General features: G+C 38.1%; 2 protein-coding genes across 3 annotated transcripts in view; both read right to left on the bottom strand.

Moving 5' to 3' along the window:
• Window positions 1-1,993: 1,993 nt before the first annotated feature.
• Window positions 1,994-4,074, bottom strand: LOC140749009 (uncharacterized). 2 transcript variants are annotated; one of them, XM_073082008.1, is made up of 3 exons: window positions 3,846-4,074; window positions 2,942-3,590; window positions 1,994-2,858 (listed from the first exon to the last, which is right to left on the bottom strand). In XM_073082008.1, exon 3 carries the CDS (start codon window positions 2,849-2,851, stop codon window positions 1,994-1,996), a length of 858 nt encoding a protein of 285 aa, XP_072938109.1. In that variant the 5' UTR covers window positions 2,852-2,858; window positions 2,942-3,590; window positions 3,846-4,074. The 2 variants fall into 2 exon arrangements, with proteins under 2 accessions (XP_072938109.1, XP_072938110.1); XM_073082009.1 differs by having other exon boundaries at window positions 2,942-3,180.
• Window positions 4,075-8,092: 4,018 nt separating this feature from the next.
• Window positions 8,093-21,061, bottom strand: part of Gro (groucho) — a 59,472-nt gene continuing 46,503 nt past the window's right edge. Inside the window, exons 8-16 of the mRNA XM_073081875.1 lie at window positions 14,975-15,076; window positions 14,651-14,772; window positions 12,174-12,464; window positions 11,530-11,776; window positions 10,980-11,159; window positions 9,965-10,125; window positions 9,608-9,690; window positions 9,001-9,200; window positions 8,093-8,501 (exon numbers count right to left, since the gene is read on the bottom strand). Coding sequence (XP_072937976.1) covers window positions 8,394-8,501; window positions 9,001-9,200; window positions 9,608-9,690; window positions 9,965-10,125; window positions 10,980-11,159; window positions 11,530-11,776; window positions 12,174-12,464; window positions 14,651-14,772; window positions 14,975-15,076 — 1,494 coding nt within the window. The 3' untranslated portion in view covers window positions 8,093-8,393. The remainder of the gene's footprint in view (window positions 8,502-9,000; window positions 9,201-9,607; window positions 9,691-9,964; window positions 10,126-10,979; window positions 11,160-11,529; window positions 11,777-12,173; window positions 12,465-14,650; window positions 14,773-14,974; window positions 15,077-21,061) is intronic.

The following is a 21,061-nucleotide window of genomic DNA, read 5'->3' as shown; positions in this document are numbered from 1 at the left end:
TGATGTAAACGCTATCAAAATCGGTATTTAGGTTTTCGATTAAAAATAATTAAATACCTATTTCACCATTTTTGGAAAATCAACCCTTAAGTTGGTAAAATAAGGGTTAACAGCTTATTTGAAAGCCAGCACTATGTAAGTTAGCCATTGGCTCACTGGTTAGCTACAGTGGAACTATAATTCTACCGTTTAGAAAATGAACCCTTATTTGGGTTAAATAAGGGTTGTAAGTTTGTATGAGAGTCCCCCAGTTTTGATGTAAACTGTATAAAAATCGGTATCTGGGTTTCGATAGAAAATAATTAATCATCTATTTCATTGTTTTTGGAAAATCATCCCTTAAGTTCGTTAAATGGGGGTTGGAATTTTATTTCAAACTCCGTTAATTCGGAAGCAAGGACTATAAAAACTTGCATTTGGCTTTCCTGTTAGAAATAATAGAACTTTTTAACACCATTTATGGAAAATCTACCCTCAAGAGGGTAAAATAGGGGTTGTAAGTTTGTATGAAAGTCCTCCAGTTTTAATGTAAACTGTATAAAAATCGGTATTTGGGTTTTCGATAGAAAATAATTAAACACCTATACCATTATTTTTGGAAAATCATCCCTTAAGGTCGTTAAATGGGGGTTGGAATTTCATTTCAAACTCCGTTAATTCGGGAGCGACCACTATGAAAAATTATCATTACAATCAATGAAGCATCTGAGTCACGGTTTTTTTTAGATTTTTAGATTAACCCTTAAGACTGCTATAGAAGGGTGTATGCATTATACCTTTCTGTTTACACATCTGTTTCAGCATTTTAGCAACTCAACAATCAACCACCATTAGGGTACTATTTTTTTTATACTATAAAAGTAGACGACGAGCATGCAGTCCACCTGATGGTAAGTGGCTATGGACATCTGTAATCAACCCCAGATAGGATTAGATATTCCTACCTGAGGTCAGCCACAGATGCGCCGCTACCCCTGAGGACTAAGTTGGAACGCCTCGGAAAAGTCTGTCTCCCTTACCACACCCTTAAAAACGGAACACAGCAGCGCCTAACACTGCTGTTATTAGGTAGAAATAGGTGTGGCGGTGGTGCCGCCGGAGTCGAACCACAAAGGGTTCTACCACCTTTAGAAACCTATAAGTAAAGGAAGATTCTTTAAAAACCGTTGTTGAAGTTACTTCCTATGGCGTGTCTGGAAAAAGAACAGAGTGCAGAGAGGTTTAGTGTAGGGTGAAATTCCACGGGCCATCGTAACATATATTTTTAACATGGGAATGTATTACGCGTGTTGAAGTGCACATCGACGGTATTTTAGGGTTCCGTACATAAAGGATAAAAACGGAACTCTATTACTAAGACTTCACTGTCTGTCCGTCTGTCCGTGTGTCACAGGGCTCTATCTCTGGAACCGCAATAGATAGACATTTGAAATTCTTACAGAGGATGCATAACGGTGGCCGCTATAACAACAAATACTAAAAATAAAAAAGTTGAAAACAAAAAGGGGTCCCCATACAACAAACTGCTATTCGATATTTTTCCAACTAACTTTTAAACCGGTAGAAGTAGACAGTTGAAACTTTCACAAAATGTGTAAATAAAAATTTTAGTTGTACGGAATGCTCAAGGTGCGGGTTGGACTTGCACTTGGTAAATTATTAGTAACGCGCAGACCCGCGGGCCACAAGGAAAAGTCGCGGGCCATACACCACCCGTGGGTGTCGGCTTGCCGACCGCAGGTGTTGAATTAGCTTTCAGAAATTTGATGATAAAGTATTTATTGATACATATGTACATAGGAATGTTTTTGAAATTCTACTAAGGAGGTAAAAGAAGTGTTATATGTATATATACGGGAATCTTTTAAGTTCGAAGTTAGAAACGTAAAATTTCAGATAACGTCTATTCAGACAAATACACGACAACGTGGACGGGTGCAAATTTCATATATGATATTTTATGCCACGCGAAGCGGGCGGGTAACGGCTAGTATCATATAAATCGTCTTGTTCGATATGTTGATACGGCGCGTTTGGCAGCGGCGGCAGCAGCGGCTGCGCGGCGCGCATGAACACGACCGTGCTTCGCGAGATGGTCGGAGCGAGCGAACCTCTTGTTACATTCGCCGCATCGGTAGGGCTTGTCCCCTGAGTGGCTCCGGCGATGTCGCGCGAGCTCGTCGGAGCGCGCGAACCGCCAGCTGCACCCACCCCACGTGCACCGATAAGGTTTCTCTCCGCTGTGTCTTCGCAAGTGTGCGCGGACGTGTGATGCTTTGGCGTACAATTTGCCACAATCTTCCACCGGACACCGAAATGCACCAAGTTCTGGGCAAAACATCGGCTCGCCCCAGGCCTTCACGTTTGTTTCTACTTGTTGTAATTCGCACTTTTTCTGCCATCCGTTCTCGGGGGTTTCTGTATCCTCCCGTGGACTCGGATTACACATTGACTCTAAGTCGATCCCGAGCACTGAAAGTCTTCCCAAAACGACATCGTCGCCGCTGTCTACAGAATCGGTACCAGAGTGTGAAACGTCGTTAGATTTATCGCTAGTTAAGGCATCCAATATATCAAAGTCGATATTTTCATCTAAGTCCGCAAAGTCAAACAACACACTTGAATTATTGTCATTAAAATAAACGTCTCTGTTTGAATCACCTTCACCGAAACCGCTAAGAAACGCATCACTATTAAACTCCAAATCACTAAGTTGCCATTCACTACCGTCTGCATTAACCGTGGATGGAAGTTCGAAATTGATGAGACTTTCCGCCGGTGAGTATTCGAAGAGATGCTGGTCTGCGAGAATAGCCTCTTCCAAAATTGAACTAGTATCTTGAAGATACATTTTGAATCTGAAAAATAACGTAAAAAATAGTAAACAATCATATAAATTAAATATTCAAGAACGACAGGAAACATTGCGATAACTACTTACAAATTGCAAAGTTGTTGCCAGATTTCATATGTCGCTGCTAGCACGTTTCACATCAATAATATGGCTTTGACCAAAAGGAAGTTATCTGTTGGGATGAGCTGCAAGCAGCCGTGTAGGGCGCGTTCCGTGAATGGAGTGAGTGCGGAGGCAGCAGCGCCGGACACCGCGACGGACGCGCGATAACAGCGATCGACGATTATCGGTGGAGCCGCGAGAGAAGCGCACAACGCGATCACACGCTGTAATACCACTTTGCACTGGGTAATGCTATAGGCTACAGTTCATCTCAGCCAAAGTACCTACTAATTTTTACAACAAAGTTGCATATAATTTGTTTAGGTTTTAAAAGAACACGCTTGTTTGTCTTTAAACCGAGCACTGTAAGCGGATGATAAGTGAATATATCAATTAAAAAGTTATTTATTGAACATAAAAGATATGTGGATCATTCACTTTCTTTGCTTTTATCGCTTATTTGCCCGACCTACCCGACAGTTCTTTTACCCATGTACTAGTCGTATACCGCTTATTTAAATTAATAGACACATGTTATTGTCTCATGAGTCATGACATACACAGGCAAATATAAATTAATCTGTGCGAATTAATAGGAAGGTAATCCCACAGGAGTTAATAACCACTTCAAGATCTGAAACAGGAAAAACATTAATTTTCTTTTAAAAATATACCTGTATGTGTATATAAACACATTACTTACATTCATAATTTTTATTATACAAAATAAAAAAGGTATGTAGGTACTTACCATAATTTTTAATATTAATACCAACTTACCCAATTAAGTCCCTTTAATTATTTGTTTAGAATATAGATTTTACTTTTATATCACTTAGCTTAGCTAATTATTGAACAAATGTATCTACTTATACAAACAAGTACTTACCTACAGTGAAATTTGTACTGCAAGTCAAGAATATCAACACTTCCGATTCGAGGAGCGGCGGAACTATTTTTGCAATGTGAACATCCTTCGATAAGAGATAATAAAATTCCTCGCAAATTGCGGACAACAAAACCCATGAATCACCGGTGTTTTACGGGTTTTATTTTAATCACAGTTTTTGTACATGTTCTTATTTTGCGTTGTTTTTATATGTACTTAATTACAGTTGATACCTCCTTGACACTTGAAAACTTAATGTTAAAATTCAGGTGGGTACCTATATTTTTATACTATAGGTACCTTAAGTTAAGGTATCTTAAGTTTCTTATTATCATTTTTAAAGATAAATAATAATATTATAAAATTGTAATAAAAATATTTATATGTGTAATTAATTATACCTAATAATAAATAATGTACCAATAATTATTAGGTATATTTTGTGCATATTTAACGTCTTTTATAAGGTAAGCTTTTATAAACCGCTGATATATTATAAGGTACCAATATAGGTATACCTAAATAAATACGGATTCTTAGATTACATTTTAAAGTGTTTTTCTTATCCCATGCCTACAAACCTGTTTAAATGAACCAATTTCTTCCCCCGTGTAATTTCTAACCGCTGTTTGATGTGACAAATGTGTTTCATATGCGCATGTTCACCACATAACGTATCAATGAAAACATGAAATTTGGCATAAACCCGCGAACCCCAATCCGAAGCCGTGCGTCACGCGGCGTCTAGCCGGCGCGGCGCTATCGGCGGCGGTGGCTGGCACCGCCACCATCTGGTGCTGGGACCTCTCCAATTACATACACTTACTTTGTGCTCTATTTGCGTCAATGTTTAAGATCTATTGTACGCAATAGAACAGGGCGTGTTTACAGGGCGGCACTTGTTAATGGTCTCCTGAACGAATTTTTAGTTCCTCTCCTTCGTTTTAAGTCATACTTACCTACTTAACCAAATCGTTTATATAAATTGTGCAATAAAAGTAGATTAAACAAATGTGACCTGCCTGATATCTTATTATGTAATTAAACTTCATGAATATTTTGTATTTTATATAGGTACTGCCTACTCTAAGTAAGCAAAAGAGAATTTATAATTTCTTTCAGACAGAACACTACCTACTTGGTAAGCAGGACTTGTTAGTTGAATGTCTTTGCCTAGGACCAAATCTAAATTGATCAGAAGAATCAATTTAACAAGTAACCTAGTTGGAAGTAGGCCCACTCTGCCTACCCACAAGGGACATGTATATGTTAGTACGTCCGTCCGTAGGCAGGTAGGTAAATATTTTTCAGTCGTTTCACAAATTTACAGGGTTTGAACTTAAGTAGGTAAAATTGTCTTGTGTTTCAAAATGCATACCTATTTATTTATATTTCTTAGCTTAGTTCGGGTTATTTGCACGATACTCGAAGACAAACATCCCGACTAATCTTTTTGCTAGTTTATTCTTCCCTTAATTTGGCGTTCATTAAATATGAAATGTAGTGTATGTGTAAAGATGTAAGGGCAGATGGTTCCGAAGCAATTCCCTATAAATTAAATCTGAGGTGAACCACTTACAACTCAATCTTAAGCTCATTACAATAGTGTATGGTAACTTGTGCTTGTGACACACAACTATGGTTATAACAAGAGCCTCATGTGTAACATGACGTACGAACATAATAGTTCATAATGCCGATAACGCCCGGTGGCTGGCACCGCCGGCGTCTGTGCGAAGGATCCGTTACGTAGCATTGTTACATGCTCTAAGCCGTTTCCTATAACACTGATGGAAAATATCTGTTTACTAATGAATTACGATTACAATAATTATTATTGTAAACATATCACTTAGGTAAGTATAAACAAAGGAAGTTATGTTAAGTATGGAATATTTTAAAAGGCAAGGAACTAATCCAGGAAGTGAATTATTTAAACTTAAAAATGTCGTTATAGATTGTTATTATTTAAGTAGGTATCCATTTCACGTAAACTATCAAGTTAGATTGACTTTCAAGTAAGTTTGTTAGGTAGGTACGCATCTATATTCCTTATTTAACAAAATAGGAAGGTAACTTACTTACTTAATTTCCTTCTTTTTTTGCTTTTAATTATCAAATTCGCATTCTATCGAAGCATCATCTTGTAGCATTTATTTCCTTATTTACACGTGGTGTGTATTTATTATGATGTAACTAATTAGTATCTATTGCAATAGTTTTAATCGGCTCATAGGTATCTATGTACAATGTAGTAACAAATAAGTATTTTGTTAATCTACTTGTTAAACACCATTTTACTATACGTACTTGGTTCTGAATACTAATAGTTTACATGCACAAATAAAAGTGGTCATTTCTAATTTTTTTTGGAGTTACTCGCCAAATGTTTTGGTGATAGGATAAAAGATTAGTTGAAAACAAAACAGACACAGATCGCCCATGACGTAGATAAAAACCTCGTTAGGGTGTTTATGGTTCGCACATGACCACGGTATAATCTAATGATATCGCACTGCCACACTTTAGCCATGTTGAATGTATGTGCTGACTGCTTTGTAACAAATACACAAATATTTCGTCACCTCTATAGGATAACAATTTGTGTGTAGGTAACTAATATCGGAACTTTAGCAGGAAAAGGCATTTAGATTAAAACTACTATGGACTCATATACCATGTTTTTAAACAAAATATATTAGTGATGGTAAAGCAGGTATGGTGTAGGTAAGTAGAAACATAAAGTCTAGGTGTTGGTAGTATCGTAAGCCCATTAATGTCTTACTACTCAGGTTGCCTCACGATGTTTTCCTTTACCGTTAAAGCCACGCTAATAATTAATTTCTAATATGTACACGATTACAAACATCGTGCGTAGTTACGTGACTACGTGCCTAGGATTCTAAACAGAACCACCAGCTGGCTATCACCGCTCATCATCAGTAAGTTGGCTAGTTCAATAACATGATCATAATAATATATAATTATTACATTTTTTCGATGTAAAGGAACTATTATTTTATAGCTATTCTTACTTTATTCGTAATATTTAATCACCTTTGATCGTATACATACTTACCTTATTAGTATATACCTTGGTAGATGTTTTAGAATTTCTAGATATCAAATGTAATATAAATAAATTATAAGGAATCTATCTGCAAAAAATGAATTACTTAATATGAAAGAAATGGATAGGTATATTATTATCTATCTTACCTTTACTTTTAGATAAAAATAATAAAATTATATTTAGTAGTAAGCACTTATTATTAAAACTAAACGTAAATTAATCTTAAATTTAAGGTGGGGAGGATAAAGTTTTCTTAACTTTTTTGTAAAGAACACATATAACACAAATTAAGAAAAGAAAATATCTTTATGTTTTCACTAACAACTGGGTCTGGAGTACTCTGGAGTATCGCTATAACTGGGTATGGTAAAAGAAGGAGCTAGTAGTGTTAACGTAGTGCTAACTTTAATTGGAGAACAAAATAAAACACAGTATTTCACAATTTATTTTTTATTTAATTTTTTCAGTCATTGATAGTGGCATTATATGGCCGATTTCGCATAAGCATTACTAGGGTTGATATCATAAAGGTAAACGTAGTTATTTACCTATATTAGGGACGTACCTACTACTCTTTGGAGGTAGTAGGCAGAGGTAGGTAGGATAGGACATGGTTGGGTTCTCTATTCTTCTTCAATTGTCGAATTTCGATCTCTAGTAGGCAAAAATTGTATTTATTCATAATTAATAACAGGCGCGAGTAGATTTTTATTTACATTAACCATATAAGATATTTTTATGAGTAACTAAGATAGTAGTGTGTTCTGATTGTCAGTAAAATTTCATTATTTTATTTATTTAATAATATAGAATTGTCGTGTCAAATATTGGTACTTGTTGTTGAAAATGTTTACCAAAAATCCCCTTTAGTAGTTACTAAAAACCCGACTGACTTTTATATTTTCCTCATTAATGTCTGACTGAAAATTCGCAGAAATGTTGGCAATATGGCGTTTAGTATGTTATTTAGCATGTAGCTATTTAATAAAGTCAGTAGGTATGTACGTATCAGTCATAAATTTGGCAAAGATGCATTTATTTACACTAAAATTAGAATTGAATAGACTAGATTTTCATAAAATATTTTTTGTGCGATTTTAAGTCTTTATTGTTGTTATTATAACTTAAAAACGAGGAAAGAAAGGGTGGTGGCATAAAAAGAAAGTTACACATGTGTGATTTGCGCATATCTTTTCTTTAATACGAGCATTTTACAACAATATTGAAACGAAATCATCATTTTGAGATCTGCTGCCAACTTACACTACCGGGCGCTCAACAAATAAACATAAACCGCGCACACTAATCTATATAAACAAGTCGCATAAGTACGCACAGGCTTCCCAATATTTCTATACATACACTAAAGCTATATCACCACTTTCCACTCTACGTTCGCGGAACGTTCTCACTCACTCACTGTCACTTGTTGATCAGTTTTGTTCGTTTTTTTAACTGTCTGTTTGCGTTTCGCACTAGTAGATCACTTCGTACACTGTGGCCTTCTTGTCGCCGGAGCCCGTTACTATGTATTTGTCGTCCGATGAGATGTCACAGCTAAGCACCGATGATGATTCTTTTGACTGTGAATAAAGAACAAAAAAAAGGTAAGTTAGGCGCATGATTTTACAACAGATAGAAATTACTTCGAAATTCATAACACTGAGAAGTTAGATAGTACTCAAATCCTTTTGTAATTAAATTGTTTTACCAGATATTGTTGAACTTTTTTTTTCTGAGATTGTTTTACATCGCTACAATTTTGTCAAATATATTTTCATTATTATTTCCCACAGACGGGTAAATATCACAGACTTGTTTTTTCATGCTCGTGCCTTTTGTACAAATTCTAAACTTTTTTATTAATACATGTAAGCGATAAATATCTCGGTGACAGATAACTTAGTCTATCAGGTTTGTATTAGTCTCAAATCTGTTGGCATTTACTTATTTCATATTATTTGTAGATTAAAATTCTGTTTATCATGCGCGCGCGCTTATGTTCCTACGTTCGTAGTTGTGTATGTGTGCGTGACTGTGTTTCGTTCGTGAGTATGTTTTAGAGTGTATATAATGTGTTACCTGGAAGATGCTAGCGCCGTAGGGCGTGCGCCAGGCGTTGAGCAGGTTGTCCTTGCCGGTGGACACGAACCACTTGCCGCAGGAGGCGAACCGCAGCGACAGCACGCACGACTCGTGTAAGTGCAGCTGGTACTTGTCCGGCTTCACCGCGTGCAACACTTCTACGTTGCTGTTTTCCATGCCCACTGCGAGCCACTCGCCTAAGAACATACAAGTTAAATTAGGAAAAAAGAAATCATACATCAATCATACTCGTCAACAATCATACTCGTCTTGTGTCATTAATTTTTTTGTCCCGGATGTCGTAGGGGAATAAAGTATAAAATGAAATGGTTAAATATCAATAAATTCCATGATTTTATTGTTACAAATGTGAAAGCTTTATGCTTTATGCTATCAATATTTAAGCTACGTTATAAATATGTATATTTAAATATAATATTATTTTTAAATCTAGGAACTTAAGACACTAAAAAATGTGACATCTACTCCTTTACACAATATAAAATAGTGGTACCTATTACCACAGTAAAGCTACTTCTGTTATACTGCTTTTGAATAGGTACATATTTCTTATCAAAGTAAGTTATATAGATATGACACTTACCCGTAGGACAATATCCCAACGAAAATATTTGTGAACTGAAATCATGCTGTTGTAACTGTCTTCCTTCCCTTAAGTCCCAAGACCTGAAATAAAAGAAATCCATAAATTAATATAAATTTACACAATTATAAACTTGCCTAATGGTGACAAACGTCTCAATTGAAGGTCCGAGATTCGAACCCAAGCACATTGACTTTTTTCTTTAGGTGCGCATTATAAAAGTAAAATGCCTATTAGACTTTAGTTCTCATTTGCGAATTTAGTTTAAACACGGGGAAGCATAACATCGTAAGGAAACTTTCACACTTGAGAATGCTTAAAAAAAACTAGTAATATGTCAATGAATCTGATATTCACCTGACAGTGTTATCGAGCCCGCCAGTCCACAGCTTGGTTCCATCAGCCGAAATGTCGATACAGGAGGCCCCGTCCGTGTGCCCTTGGAACTGGCGCACTAACGTCTGGTTGTGGAGGTCCCACACCGCGATGTTGCCGTCCGAACAACAGCTGAAGCAAACCTGGAAGCGGACAATTGTAAATTTAGTTCAGTTTATTGTATATTTGTAAAAATTTGCTTATGTGAATTAGTGGTTTTAAAGATTCTAGGAATATCGAATTTTAAATTATAGCATCAATAGATTGACCACTGACAGTTGTTTTCAGACTTAAAGATATGTCACTTACAGTTACATAAAGCATTGCAATTAAGTACCTACTCAAGATTATTGTCATCCAAGTTCAGACTGTGGTGGAAAAGTAGTGCAATAAAACTTAATTCACAGTGTTAGCAATGCTTCTTTAAAAAGTTTGAAGAGTAATATCTCATTTTAACAGACTTTGAAAAGGAGGTTCTATGTTTGGCTGTGTTTTTTTTTTTTGCTATAGTTAATGGGCTGTAGCGGTCCACGTATCCTATGTAAACTGTATTTATTATTCCATAGTATTTGTATGACTTAAATAACAATAATATATTCATTGCTTTAGCGGTGTTGGCTTAAAAGGTACTCCTGTTCTATTTGGGTTTAGTGACTACTTTTCATGAGCTGCTATCATGTGATACCAGTGGTGGCCATTTAGCAGTAGACAAACAATGCTACTGTCATAGCTAAGTTTCACTGACACCGCGCGAAGACCGTATATCTAAAGATATATAATTCAAAGCTGACTGACTGACGTAGTGATCTATCAACGAACCCAAACCACTGGACGGATCGGGCTGAAATTTGGGATGCAGGAAGATGTTATGACGTAGGCATCCGTTAAGAAAGGATTTTGATCAATTCTACCCCCAAGGGGATAAAATAGGGACGAAAATATTAATTCCTAACGCGAGCGAACCCGCGGGCAAAAGCTCGTACGTATATAAAGTTACCTTAGAGTCCGGGCTAATAGCGAGCGCGTAGCACGCGGGCGCGGACGAGGTGAGCTCGGCCTTGATCCGCGGCGTGGGCGAGGCGAGGTCCCAGATGGACAGGTTGGACGCCTCGCCGCCCACGATCAGCGTGCGCCCGTCCGGCAGCAGCTTCACCGAGCGGATGTAGTTGTCGCGTTGCTGGAATTTGTACGAGAGATGTTTAGTACTGGGCGTTTTTAACTGTATGGTTGGGGAATGGTTACTTGGCTTTTGAGAAATTATCAAATGTTTTGATTGATTTGTTTTGGTCACAACAATTGTGATATCTTAATTTGTTATTATTGTTTTATTTTAAACATTTAATTTCGACACAAGTAGCAAATACTTTGTCATTAAATTTGGAATATCCATATTGCATTTAACATTGGAAATATAGTATTAAATAAAATAATATTAATAATAGGAAATATTCTCATTCAGATATCATTTAAAAATTCACTATTTAGAAAAATTATTAAGTATAAGTAAGAGTATGAAAAAACAGAACCGCTGACAGTTACCCACTCACCAAGCAATCCAGCTGGCTGACTGGTGCTTTAGCTGGCTGGCTGATATCCCACACCTTCACACAGCCCTTGCCACCAGTATACACGTACTTAGTGGGCGAGGATACTGTGACCGCGCACACCACTTCACCGTGCGCTAGTGCTGACACCTGGCGAGCGTGTCTTGGTATTCCGGGACCCATTAACGCATCGGGTGGAAAAGGCACGGGTTGCATCTGGCCCTCGGCTGACACGTGGAATGAGTACGCTCTGCAAAGACAAAAAATGAAGGATTAAAAGGTGTATTTGTAGACACGTGAAGCGAGTGCATGCTGCATAGAAAAACGCATTTTAATATTTCAGGGGTCAAAGACATAATACTGTAAGTCTATTACTAAGCCAATCTTAACAAGTAATCTGATCATAATATCAGATTACCTGTGTGATCAGGTATAAATATCAGATTACCTTAGTTTGTAGGAATCTCAAATAGGATTTCACCCTATTTAGGGGTTTTAATAATCATTTTCTAAGCATATTCATATATCATACATCAGCGCTGTCGATTTCTTTAAGTATGTCATTACTTGTAATTCACGATAAATTAAACTAACCTTGTCAATTAACCATAATATAAAAATGGAAGAAATGACAGTAAAATACTCACGGCTTCCCACCCGGGATCGGCGCTAGCGCAGCGGGTCCGATGGGCGGGCGCAACGGCTCGTACGCGAGCGCCGCGCGCGCGGAGTACCCCGCGAGCCCGTACGCATCATGAGCACCATTGCCTAAATACGGGTACTGTAGCGCCGGGGGCTTCACCGCCGCCTTCAGAGGCGCTGCGGACCCTGCGCCACTCGCACCACTCGTCGGTGTAACTGGCTTCGATATTGGAGTGCTCGGCTTCTCATCTAACTTTTTTGCTGACGGTGTTGACGCGTTACTTGATGTGCCTGACCTGGAATCGTAATTGGAGGTCTTAGCAAGATTTTTAAGGAGCTCTTTAATACTTAACAACTTTAACATGAAAATGGTAATACTTGAAACATCGTCATTAAACGATCGTTATTGTCAATAACGCTAAATAAACTAGGATACGAGTCATACGATATACTTATTATGCGACACGTAAGAGACTTATATCGTGTAGAGTTATTAATATTATAAAATTTTCAAGAAAATATAATCTTTACTCTCTTAATTCTTAAAAACATAGTTTAATTGTTAACTTTTTTCCCATTCATGGTCAATTAAATATTTCTTGTCTTAGCGTAGGTAATGACTTTTATGCGTCATTAACAATTACATCAAATATAATTTATTGTAATACCGAACGTATCGTAAATAATATAATATTGTCTTACACACTATAAAATTTGCAATTTAAAAGCCTTTTACTTCCTAAGGTAACGTTATTCAATAAAGAAACTCAATTAATTCCGTAGCGCACATGTAACATGCATTAAAATACTGGTCGTTAGTTGCATATATGTGAAAATTAACGTTATGTTCTGTAATACAAGTGATATGTTGAATAAATAATGTATTTGGGTCGCATTCTTATTAGTGTTTAGCCTCGATGTGTGGTTTTACAAGTTCATTTTTTACGCTCGTCGATTAAACCGGTCGTTTTATACGTTTGAATAAAATTGATAAGAAATGTTGAAGATAATATATGGAAGCATTTAAATGTACTTAAAATGAGACTTAATGTAGTACAACGGTCGGAAATAAATTACATCAACTGTTTTTTTTTTCGAGTAAAGTTTAATGTTGTGTTTTAGCTAATGTAATCATGTGTATCTGCCACAAATAAAATTATACTAAATATCTTCATTAGTAATTTTATTATACCTACACCTAGCATGTGTATAGGTTACTTAATTACTTCAATTTTATTTTTCTTTAGAATTTCTTTAAAAATTAAAAAATAACAGTCAACGATTCTAAAAATACTTCAACATATTTTCCTCCTTATTAATAAAGAGGAAAACGAATTGACCTAAATATGATCCTTTAATCATCACTCATAATTTTAAACATGACGTGCATGCACTATTTCAATCTGGGTTTACAGTACTTTAACTTAAACTCATAGATTAGTAAAGATTACTCACTCCTAACAAGAAAATGTAACCAGTTTTTACAATTGAATGTGTCACTGTCATCTGTTTTCATGTTTGAAAAATATTAAAAAAATAGTTTTTAGAGCATTTACCAATGAAACAATATTTCTCCGCACTTTTTCTTCGATTTCGTGTTTTTGCACCAATTAACATTTAACATCACCAATTTACATTAAATGGTACATGGTCAGCCATTTAATGGCTTCCTTCAATTACAAGGCGGTGAGATATATGCTTAAACTCTACAATTATTTGGGTAAGGTAGAACATACATTTACTTCGATACGTAACTAAGTTAGATGTTCGTATAACTCTTCGTAAACGCATCCATAAGTTCGCGTGAAGATTATCGTGGGTGATCCATCTAGGCGTGTCTAATCTCGTTGTAGTAACAGGACTAGCGCGCACGTAATTGATTTAAAAGCGGCTTAACTTTCGACTGTTCGATATGTCGACCTTACACATGTAAGGGATAAGCTTAGGCCACAGAGTTTTACACCAGTAGAAATGCTTTAAAAGATGTATAAGCTTGGTTTTTTAGGTTTCAAACCGATCTACTTTTTTATGAGTAAAATGTAGAGTATAAATAGAGTATGTATAATTGTATACTCTACATTATACATAATAGAGTTAATTTTGTCTAGCGTTGCATGTAACTACCATAAAAAAGGTTCAGCATTTCTTGCATATAAAAATAAGAATCCTTGAAATTAAACTTAAAAAATTATAATGTTATAAAATGTTTTTTACTTAAGATTTGAGATATGTTCATTTTAAAATAACGAGGCATATCTATGCGATACTAGCTCTGTACCTACTTACTCAATATGGCTTCTTATAATCGGATAACAATATGCAAGAATTTAACGTGTTCCTATGCGGTCTGCTATGCGATAGAATGATGCTTATTTTATATTTAGAATACCTATCAGTTTTAGATGTAAATGTCAAATCTGATTACTAAAGTTATTGATTTTTTCCTGTGATTTAATTTATATTAGGGTGATGGTATAATTACCTTGGACTGTGTGGGGGATGTTCCTTTTTGGGTTGCAATTTATCGAGACCGTTTTCTCTAGGAGAGGGCGCGCCATTGTGGGGCGATGTGGGTTCTTCACTCGCATCGTCTACTACCAACTCCTGTAAAGAAATAACTATAATATTACTACTAATACCACAATGCAAGATTTATTAGTTAATAACATGTAATTTTATTGTGATACATTATACTTAAATTGAACTTTTTATGCATATTATTTGTGAAACTCAAATAACAGCGCGATGTTATGAGCTGATTAACCACTTTGTGGTTACATGAACTATTTATTCATTTTAAACTCACATGGCCCATGTCTTTTTCTTCCTTCTTTAATTTCTTGTGGTCTGGCTCCGCTGGACTCCTCGTTCTATATTTTTCTCTCTCGCCCGGCGATATTGAATTTCTCTGTAAAAGAAGAAAAACATATTTGACATCGTAAACCACAAGATTCTGCGCCACAGTCCGATCATGATATATGCGCTCTCGTTAATCCAACAAATAAGAGTGGGCAAACATAATCAAAACGTTTACGGGCGAGCTTGCGTACCTACAGCGATCAATCGATCATTGTTCGCAAATAAATCGGCGCGCAGCGAGGCGAGCGCTACAGTCAATATCAATATCAAAACACGCTGAGGCAGAACAAACTGACCGCATGATTAGCTCCGGGACTGGTCATCGCCCCCCTCGACCTCGCCGGGGAGGGCGGAGGGGCCGGATGCAACATTTGGATGAGCGAGCAAATACGAACTAATGAAATAATCATATACGTGTCGAACGACCGCGCTCGCTGTTTCTTGTCGCGTACTATTCTGTACAAAATATAAATAAATCTATTTGAAAACGAAACGTTCCGCCGTGCACGGATCCTTTCATGTGTGGAAACTCGGATTATCGATATTCAGTCGAGTGCTTGCGACAATCCGTGTAGACGCTTGCCTTTTGAAGCATGCGAAAGCCACTAAGCTCGAGACGGGTATTTCTGTGAAGTGGTTGAGAATTTGAGCTGTTATATGGCAATGGTATTACAAGAAGTTGTAGAATTCAAACACTTTCTATTCTTAAAGCGTTTATTTTAAATACGTAAAGTTGTCTATCGTATACTGCCTTCATACCAAATTCCGGTGTCGTAACTCGTAACTGAAGTCGAATGAGAAATGGGCTTTATCCTCCGGGAGCGTTAGTGCGGCTCGTTTATGCCTGAAGGGGCTAACGGGGCCTAATTTTACGAGGCACTAAGTTATAGGCTAGTGGCAAGCGGCTGTTAATTTGCTCGCCACTCCGCCGCCTGTCGCCGCCCGCTGTGACTTACTGCCCGACGCCCGCCTTACACACACACAACACAACCATTTTATATAAGTACGCGCCCATATGGTCCACACGAGCGTGCCACGAGCACAAGTTTGGTGTGCGAATTATTACTGCCGATGTACTGTAAATATCAACCGTCAAAACAAATTTACTATTTCCTCGAGCGAGATTAAAAATGGTATACAATTTTATGACACGTCGTGAACGGGACGAGTTTATAAGACATCTGATAGGTTTGATATCGAAGTGTCCACAAGGAGTTTTTAATGCCACAAGGGACGTCAAGGGGACTATAGTGTGAGGTCTACCCGAACGTTAAATGTAGTTCGTGCGAAGGTTATGCCGCAGGGCCTAATTTTACGACCACCCGATCTCCACAGCATTTGGTGTCGAATTTCAAGTAGTGTTATTTCCAGAGAGACCCACGGCGCGGCGTAATGTAACGTGTCGGATTCCATTAGATGGATTTTATGTTACTCAGAGGAGTCGTTCGCTCGAGGACCATTTGTGGTCGATCGTTAATTTAATAGATTGAGCTTGCGGTTTGATGCAGTGATGCAATGTAGTTAATCGTGACTTTATTGTTTTGTATATTACCAAGTTACTTGTTATAGTATTCAATTCCAATAAATAAAGCTGTTTTATCGTTATTTAAATAAAAAATATTGTTCATTAACTTAGGTAAATTTTTAATACCTACCAAATAGGTAGATGAATCAGATTTATTTGGATTGTGAATTGTAGGTAATACCAACATATTTATTTTTTAAAGAATCACTCTCAGTATTGTAAGTGAACCAACCTTTTCCATTTTCGACAAAAAGCGAGCAGAGCTAATCTGTACTTTATCCTATTACGTGGGTCGGGCTCAAGAAAAAGGCAATTGAGTAGGGTACGAGGGTCGGCGGGTGCCGCGACACCGACGCTAAACAAGTACGAGCCGCTACAAGCTCCGACAACTCGACTTATCGGCTACCGTGCTCGCGAGCGCGGAGGTCGCGCACATGTGGCGGCAGCGGGGAGGGCGCGCGGGCGGCGGGGGGCGCTCTGACGTAACATATAAAGTGGCAACACACAGGCGCGCTGTTAACGCCGCCCGGGCTTATTGTCTGCGGTCACGCGACGAGCCGTTTAGCCGCGCGCCGCGCCGCTGCCGCCCGGTTAACCGGAAGGGGGGCGGTTAACCGGACGCTCGGGGGCGGAAGCGGGGGAAATAGATAAATAGACCGCCCGCCGCTCGGAAATGTACGGATTGAGTTCGGACTATATTTCAGGCATAATAGTTTTGAAAAGTTACGTGATTTACACGCGACGTTTTCCACTTTTATCGGAGCTCCCGGCTCCACCCGACCGCGTTTTACGACTCTGTCATCGAAAAGTTTTATCGCGTGCCGTTTACTTTTAAGTCCCATTACGCTGTCAATTTATAACTTTGTAACGTCCGACTCGATGTCGAGCGTTTCGCGATGGCTATAAAACCGGTCCCGCATGAAAGAAGCTCATTCATACTCGAGGATGTACGCCGTATTAAACCGGCTCGCTACTCGAATGTCCGTAAAAATAAAAACGATAATCAGTCGAAACGAGGATCCGCGTTAGTCGGAAACGGAGTTCACAAAAACGATACAAAAAATTAATCGGCAGCGAGCGCGTAAAGCGTGGGGCGCAGCGCGACTTTAAAATTAACTTTACCGGTTCATTCGTATACATAAATAATGAAGGAATTCTGAATACACATTAAACTCCTATAAAGAATACATTAGCATAAATTTATGGTAGCGAGTCGGCGTTTGGAGCGCGTTTTTACGTGACTCGTAAAGTTTATAGTCGCGAGTGGTGGATTGCGTTTACTACGCTCGCTATCGGTTTATGGCCGACCCCAAATAACCAAATTGCCTGATGCTCGTTGTCGAGTACCGCACGTGTACCGCCCGCACCTCTTTCTGGCACAGGAGGACACTTCCAACTAGTAACCATTCGAAGTTTATGACACAGTACTTCGTAGCTATGAAATGTGAAAATGTCTTTACCAGTAGGAGGTATAATCTTTAAACTCTCTTGAAGCATAGTAGGTACGTGAAGACTCTCATCGACGGCGGACATAGTCCAAATATTTGCGCGAACTGCCAGACTTAGCAAAGTTCCGTCGCTTACGCGTCTGGCATACTGAGTTTACAGTTGTTTTAGTTATTTAAGTTAATCAGTTATAAAGATGGAAGGGAGTGATGTAACTGACCTGTTATTAAAGAATTTCAAGCAGACATTTATTTGCAGAAGCACATTTTATGAAATAAAATAATATAAAGTTACCACCTCTGTAAAAAAACAGTCGTCATATATTATTGTTCCGTTTTGTCCTACAACGTTAAATAGTTAAACAAATGTGTACACATATAATTTTAAAACTTATCTGGCTCGCAAGTGTTTACACAATAAGTTTATTCAAAAAATTTACAAAGGTTTGCAAAAATGTAACGTGAAAACAAACCTGGCGCCGGGTCTAAAAACATAATAACACGAGTCAAATTTCATCGTAAAATCTGTTACGTTTTAGCTCTATCATTTAATTTTTTACACTTTACAAGATATTTATTTTTTATGGCAAAGTGAATCTGTTTGATTCAATTCAAATATATTTTACGGATTTCTTAATGCTTTATATTGTTTCTTAAATCTATATTTGGCATGCAGCATGGAAACATATAATTAACATAAAAAGTGCCTCATAATTAGTTTAGTTGACAGGGGATGTAGGTACACCTATATTTTTTTATTTATTTAATATCTATCTCCATCTTCAGCTCCTGAAATTATTAGATGTAACTGATACTGCGACGCTAAGTTCAGTGTAATACCTACACATCTACATAATAGGTACTTTAATGGGACAACATTAAAAACAAATATTAAAATTAAATAAACTGTCGGTTAATGTTAACAGCGGTCAGGGTAATGTATCACACGAAATGAATTTGGACGGAGCCGTCGATAAGCAATCTTACCCACCCCTTCCTCCATTACAGGAGTAATTAGCACAATTAACAGCGCGAGGGGGAGGGCGGGGCGATCGCTTTCACGCACGCAAACAAATGTCACGTGGCACGGCAGCGCCTTAATTAAAACGATAATTGAGTTGACTTGCGAAACTCATCCGCCATTTCGAAATTCCAAGAGAAATTTGATGGAACTCCCCTACAAACTACGAAGCCCTTAAGTGTCGACGACTTTAATTTTGTGTTAGCGTCTACTTTGCGGTTTCGGAGCAAATTTTAATACGGCGTGCGCGGCTCGCTTTGTAAAATTGCTTAAATAAATTACCCCGAATCGAGTTTCGTCGCTACTAGCCCCGCTGGTGACTAAAACAACTCATTCGGAAAACTGGTACCCGAGAAGAAATAAATCAACCAAATCTGCGGTAATAACTTTAGCGGCGAAGGCTAACTTATATAAAGTTTTCTTTTCGCAAACAAGCGAGGCGTCGAGACGTAAACAAACAGTCTCATTACGACGTGAAAAGAAAATCGTAACAAAGTTGCGAGTTACTGTAACGGGCAATAACAGGAAACAATCGCTGAGCGCATATCGAGGCGGCGAATGATGTTGACAAACACAAACTCCTTTAATAGTGATCCCGCGTGAAAGGGGGCGACCCCTTGGATTGTCTTTAGTCTGCAATATGTGCGTCGACACTCCCGTCAAGACTTAATGCCGGGGATAAACAATTCGTTCCACCTTCGCCGACGATTCGGTACGCCGGAATAATGCCTTGAAAAATTAGTTTGTTAGGGTGAACGACCAATAAAATTATGTGGCATCGTTTAGTTGTTACTGATGCTTACTTTTATTTTTAATGGATTTATCTTTTCTTTTGTAAATAAACATTTGCATAGATATCAATTATAAATTATGGGTGATTTTATAAAAGCTAAATAATATCTATCTATAATCAAATTATTATGAAGTTTTTAACCTACACATTTTTACTTTTTATGTTTTGTTGTATAAACATCCAAATAAATAAATTCAAACTGGTTGTTTTTTGTGGTTAAAGTGCGGCGAGTGAGTTTGCTTCAACCGTGTTCAAGCAAAGGTCGTGCGGTAGGTCGCAGCGAGCGTTATTTAAATGAGAGCTCCCTCGCCACCCGTCAATAAAACATTAAACACGTAACAAGTTTATGCGTAGCGACAACCCTAGCGGATTCCGCCACTTCGTTAATCCGGGCGAGGGCAGCCCTAAATTAGGGTCGAGACAAGCCTTAATCCCCCGCTCGGCGCGACGGGGGATTTATATTGTTATTGCTCCGCGTCCGGAATTATACGAGGGTTGAGGGACTAATGAAAGGGGAAATTTAATTCCTAATGATTCTCGTCTTAGCTCGTAACGAGGAAACTCGAAAAAGGGCTGCGACCCGCACTCTTTTTATGATGAATCGCTTCGAGCGGACGGAGATTATTTCGTCGGAACCCTTCGTCGTTATCTAATATTTTTAAGTCTGTTTTCATTAGAGGTTGGCGTGTTTCGTGTCGATCGAATCGAAGTTAAGCACCGAATTGGATTACAAATTTATTCATGAAACATTTTCAATGCTCGAACACGGCGGCGAGCAAACGAAGCATATGTAAATGTGTGATAAGCACGAAGGGAGCGACGCGGCGCGCATAGGAGGTTAGCGGTGCGAGCGTGTTCGAGGTACACGAGCGAGTCGTGTCGGCGAGCGGGAACACGCCGCACGCCGCACGCCCGCCGCATTGTTAAACACGGCGCCGGCGACCGCAGCGCTGCACCACCACCGCCGCTTGCACCGCACCGCACACTACTCGCACTCGCACACACCACCTCGTTTCCAGTCTCCACGTGGAGACATCGCCTCTTGGCGTCTACACTTTACGTAGCCCGCAGTATCGTAACATAACGCGACTTACCAACTAATACAAACTTAAATAAAGTAAGCAATATATTTTCCCTATTATTCTTCGACCCATTTGGTTGCATCTTATAAGATTTCGATTTAAATTTGCACTACCATATTAAAAAAAAACTGGGAAGAAATAAATACATCATCAAATATTATGGTAAAT

Source organism: Epargyreus clarus, unplaced genomic scaffold (assembly GCF_041222505.1).
Source record: "Epargyreus clarus isolate Ecla_fem2 unplaced genomic scaffold, WU_Ecla_fem_2.2 ptg000017l, whole genome shotgun sequence".
Lineage (NCBI taxonomy): Eukaryota > Metazoa > Arthropoda > Insecta > Lepidoptera > Hesperiidae > Epargyreus > Epargyreus clarus.
The sequence above is the reverse complement of the archived record's forward strand: the minus strand, read 5'-3'. Positions and strand labels throughout refer to the sequence as shown.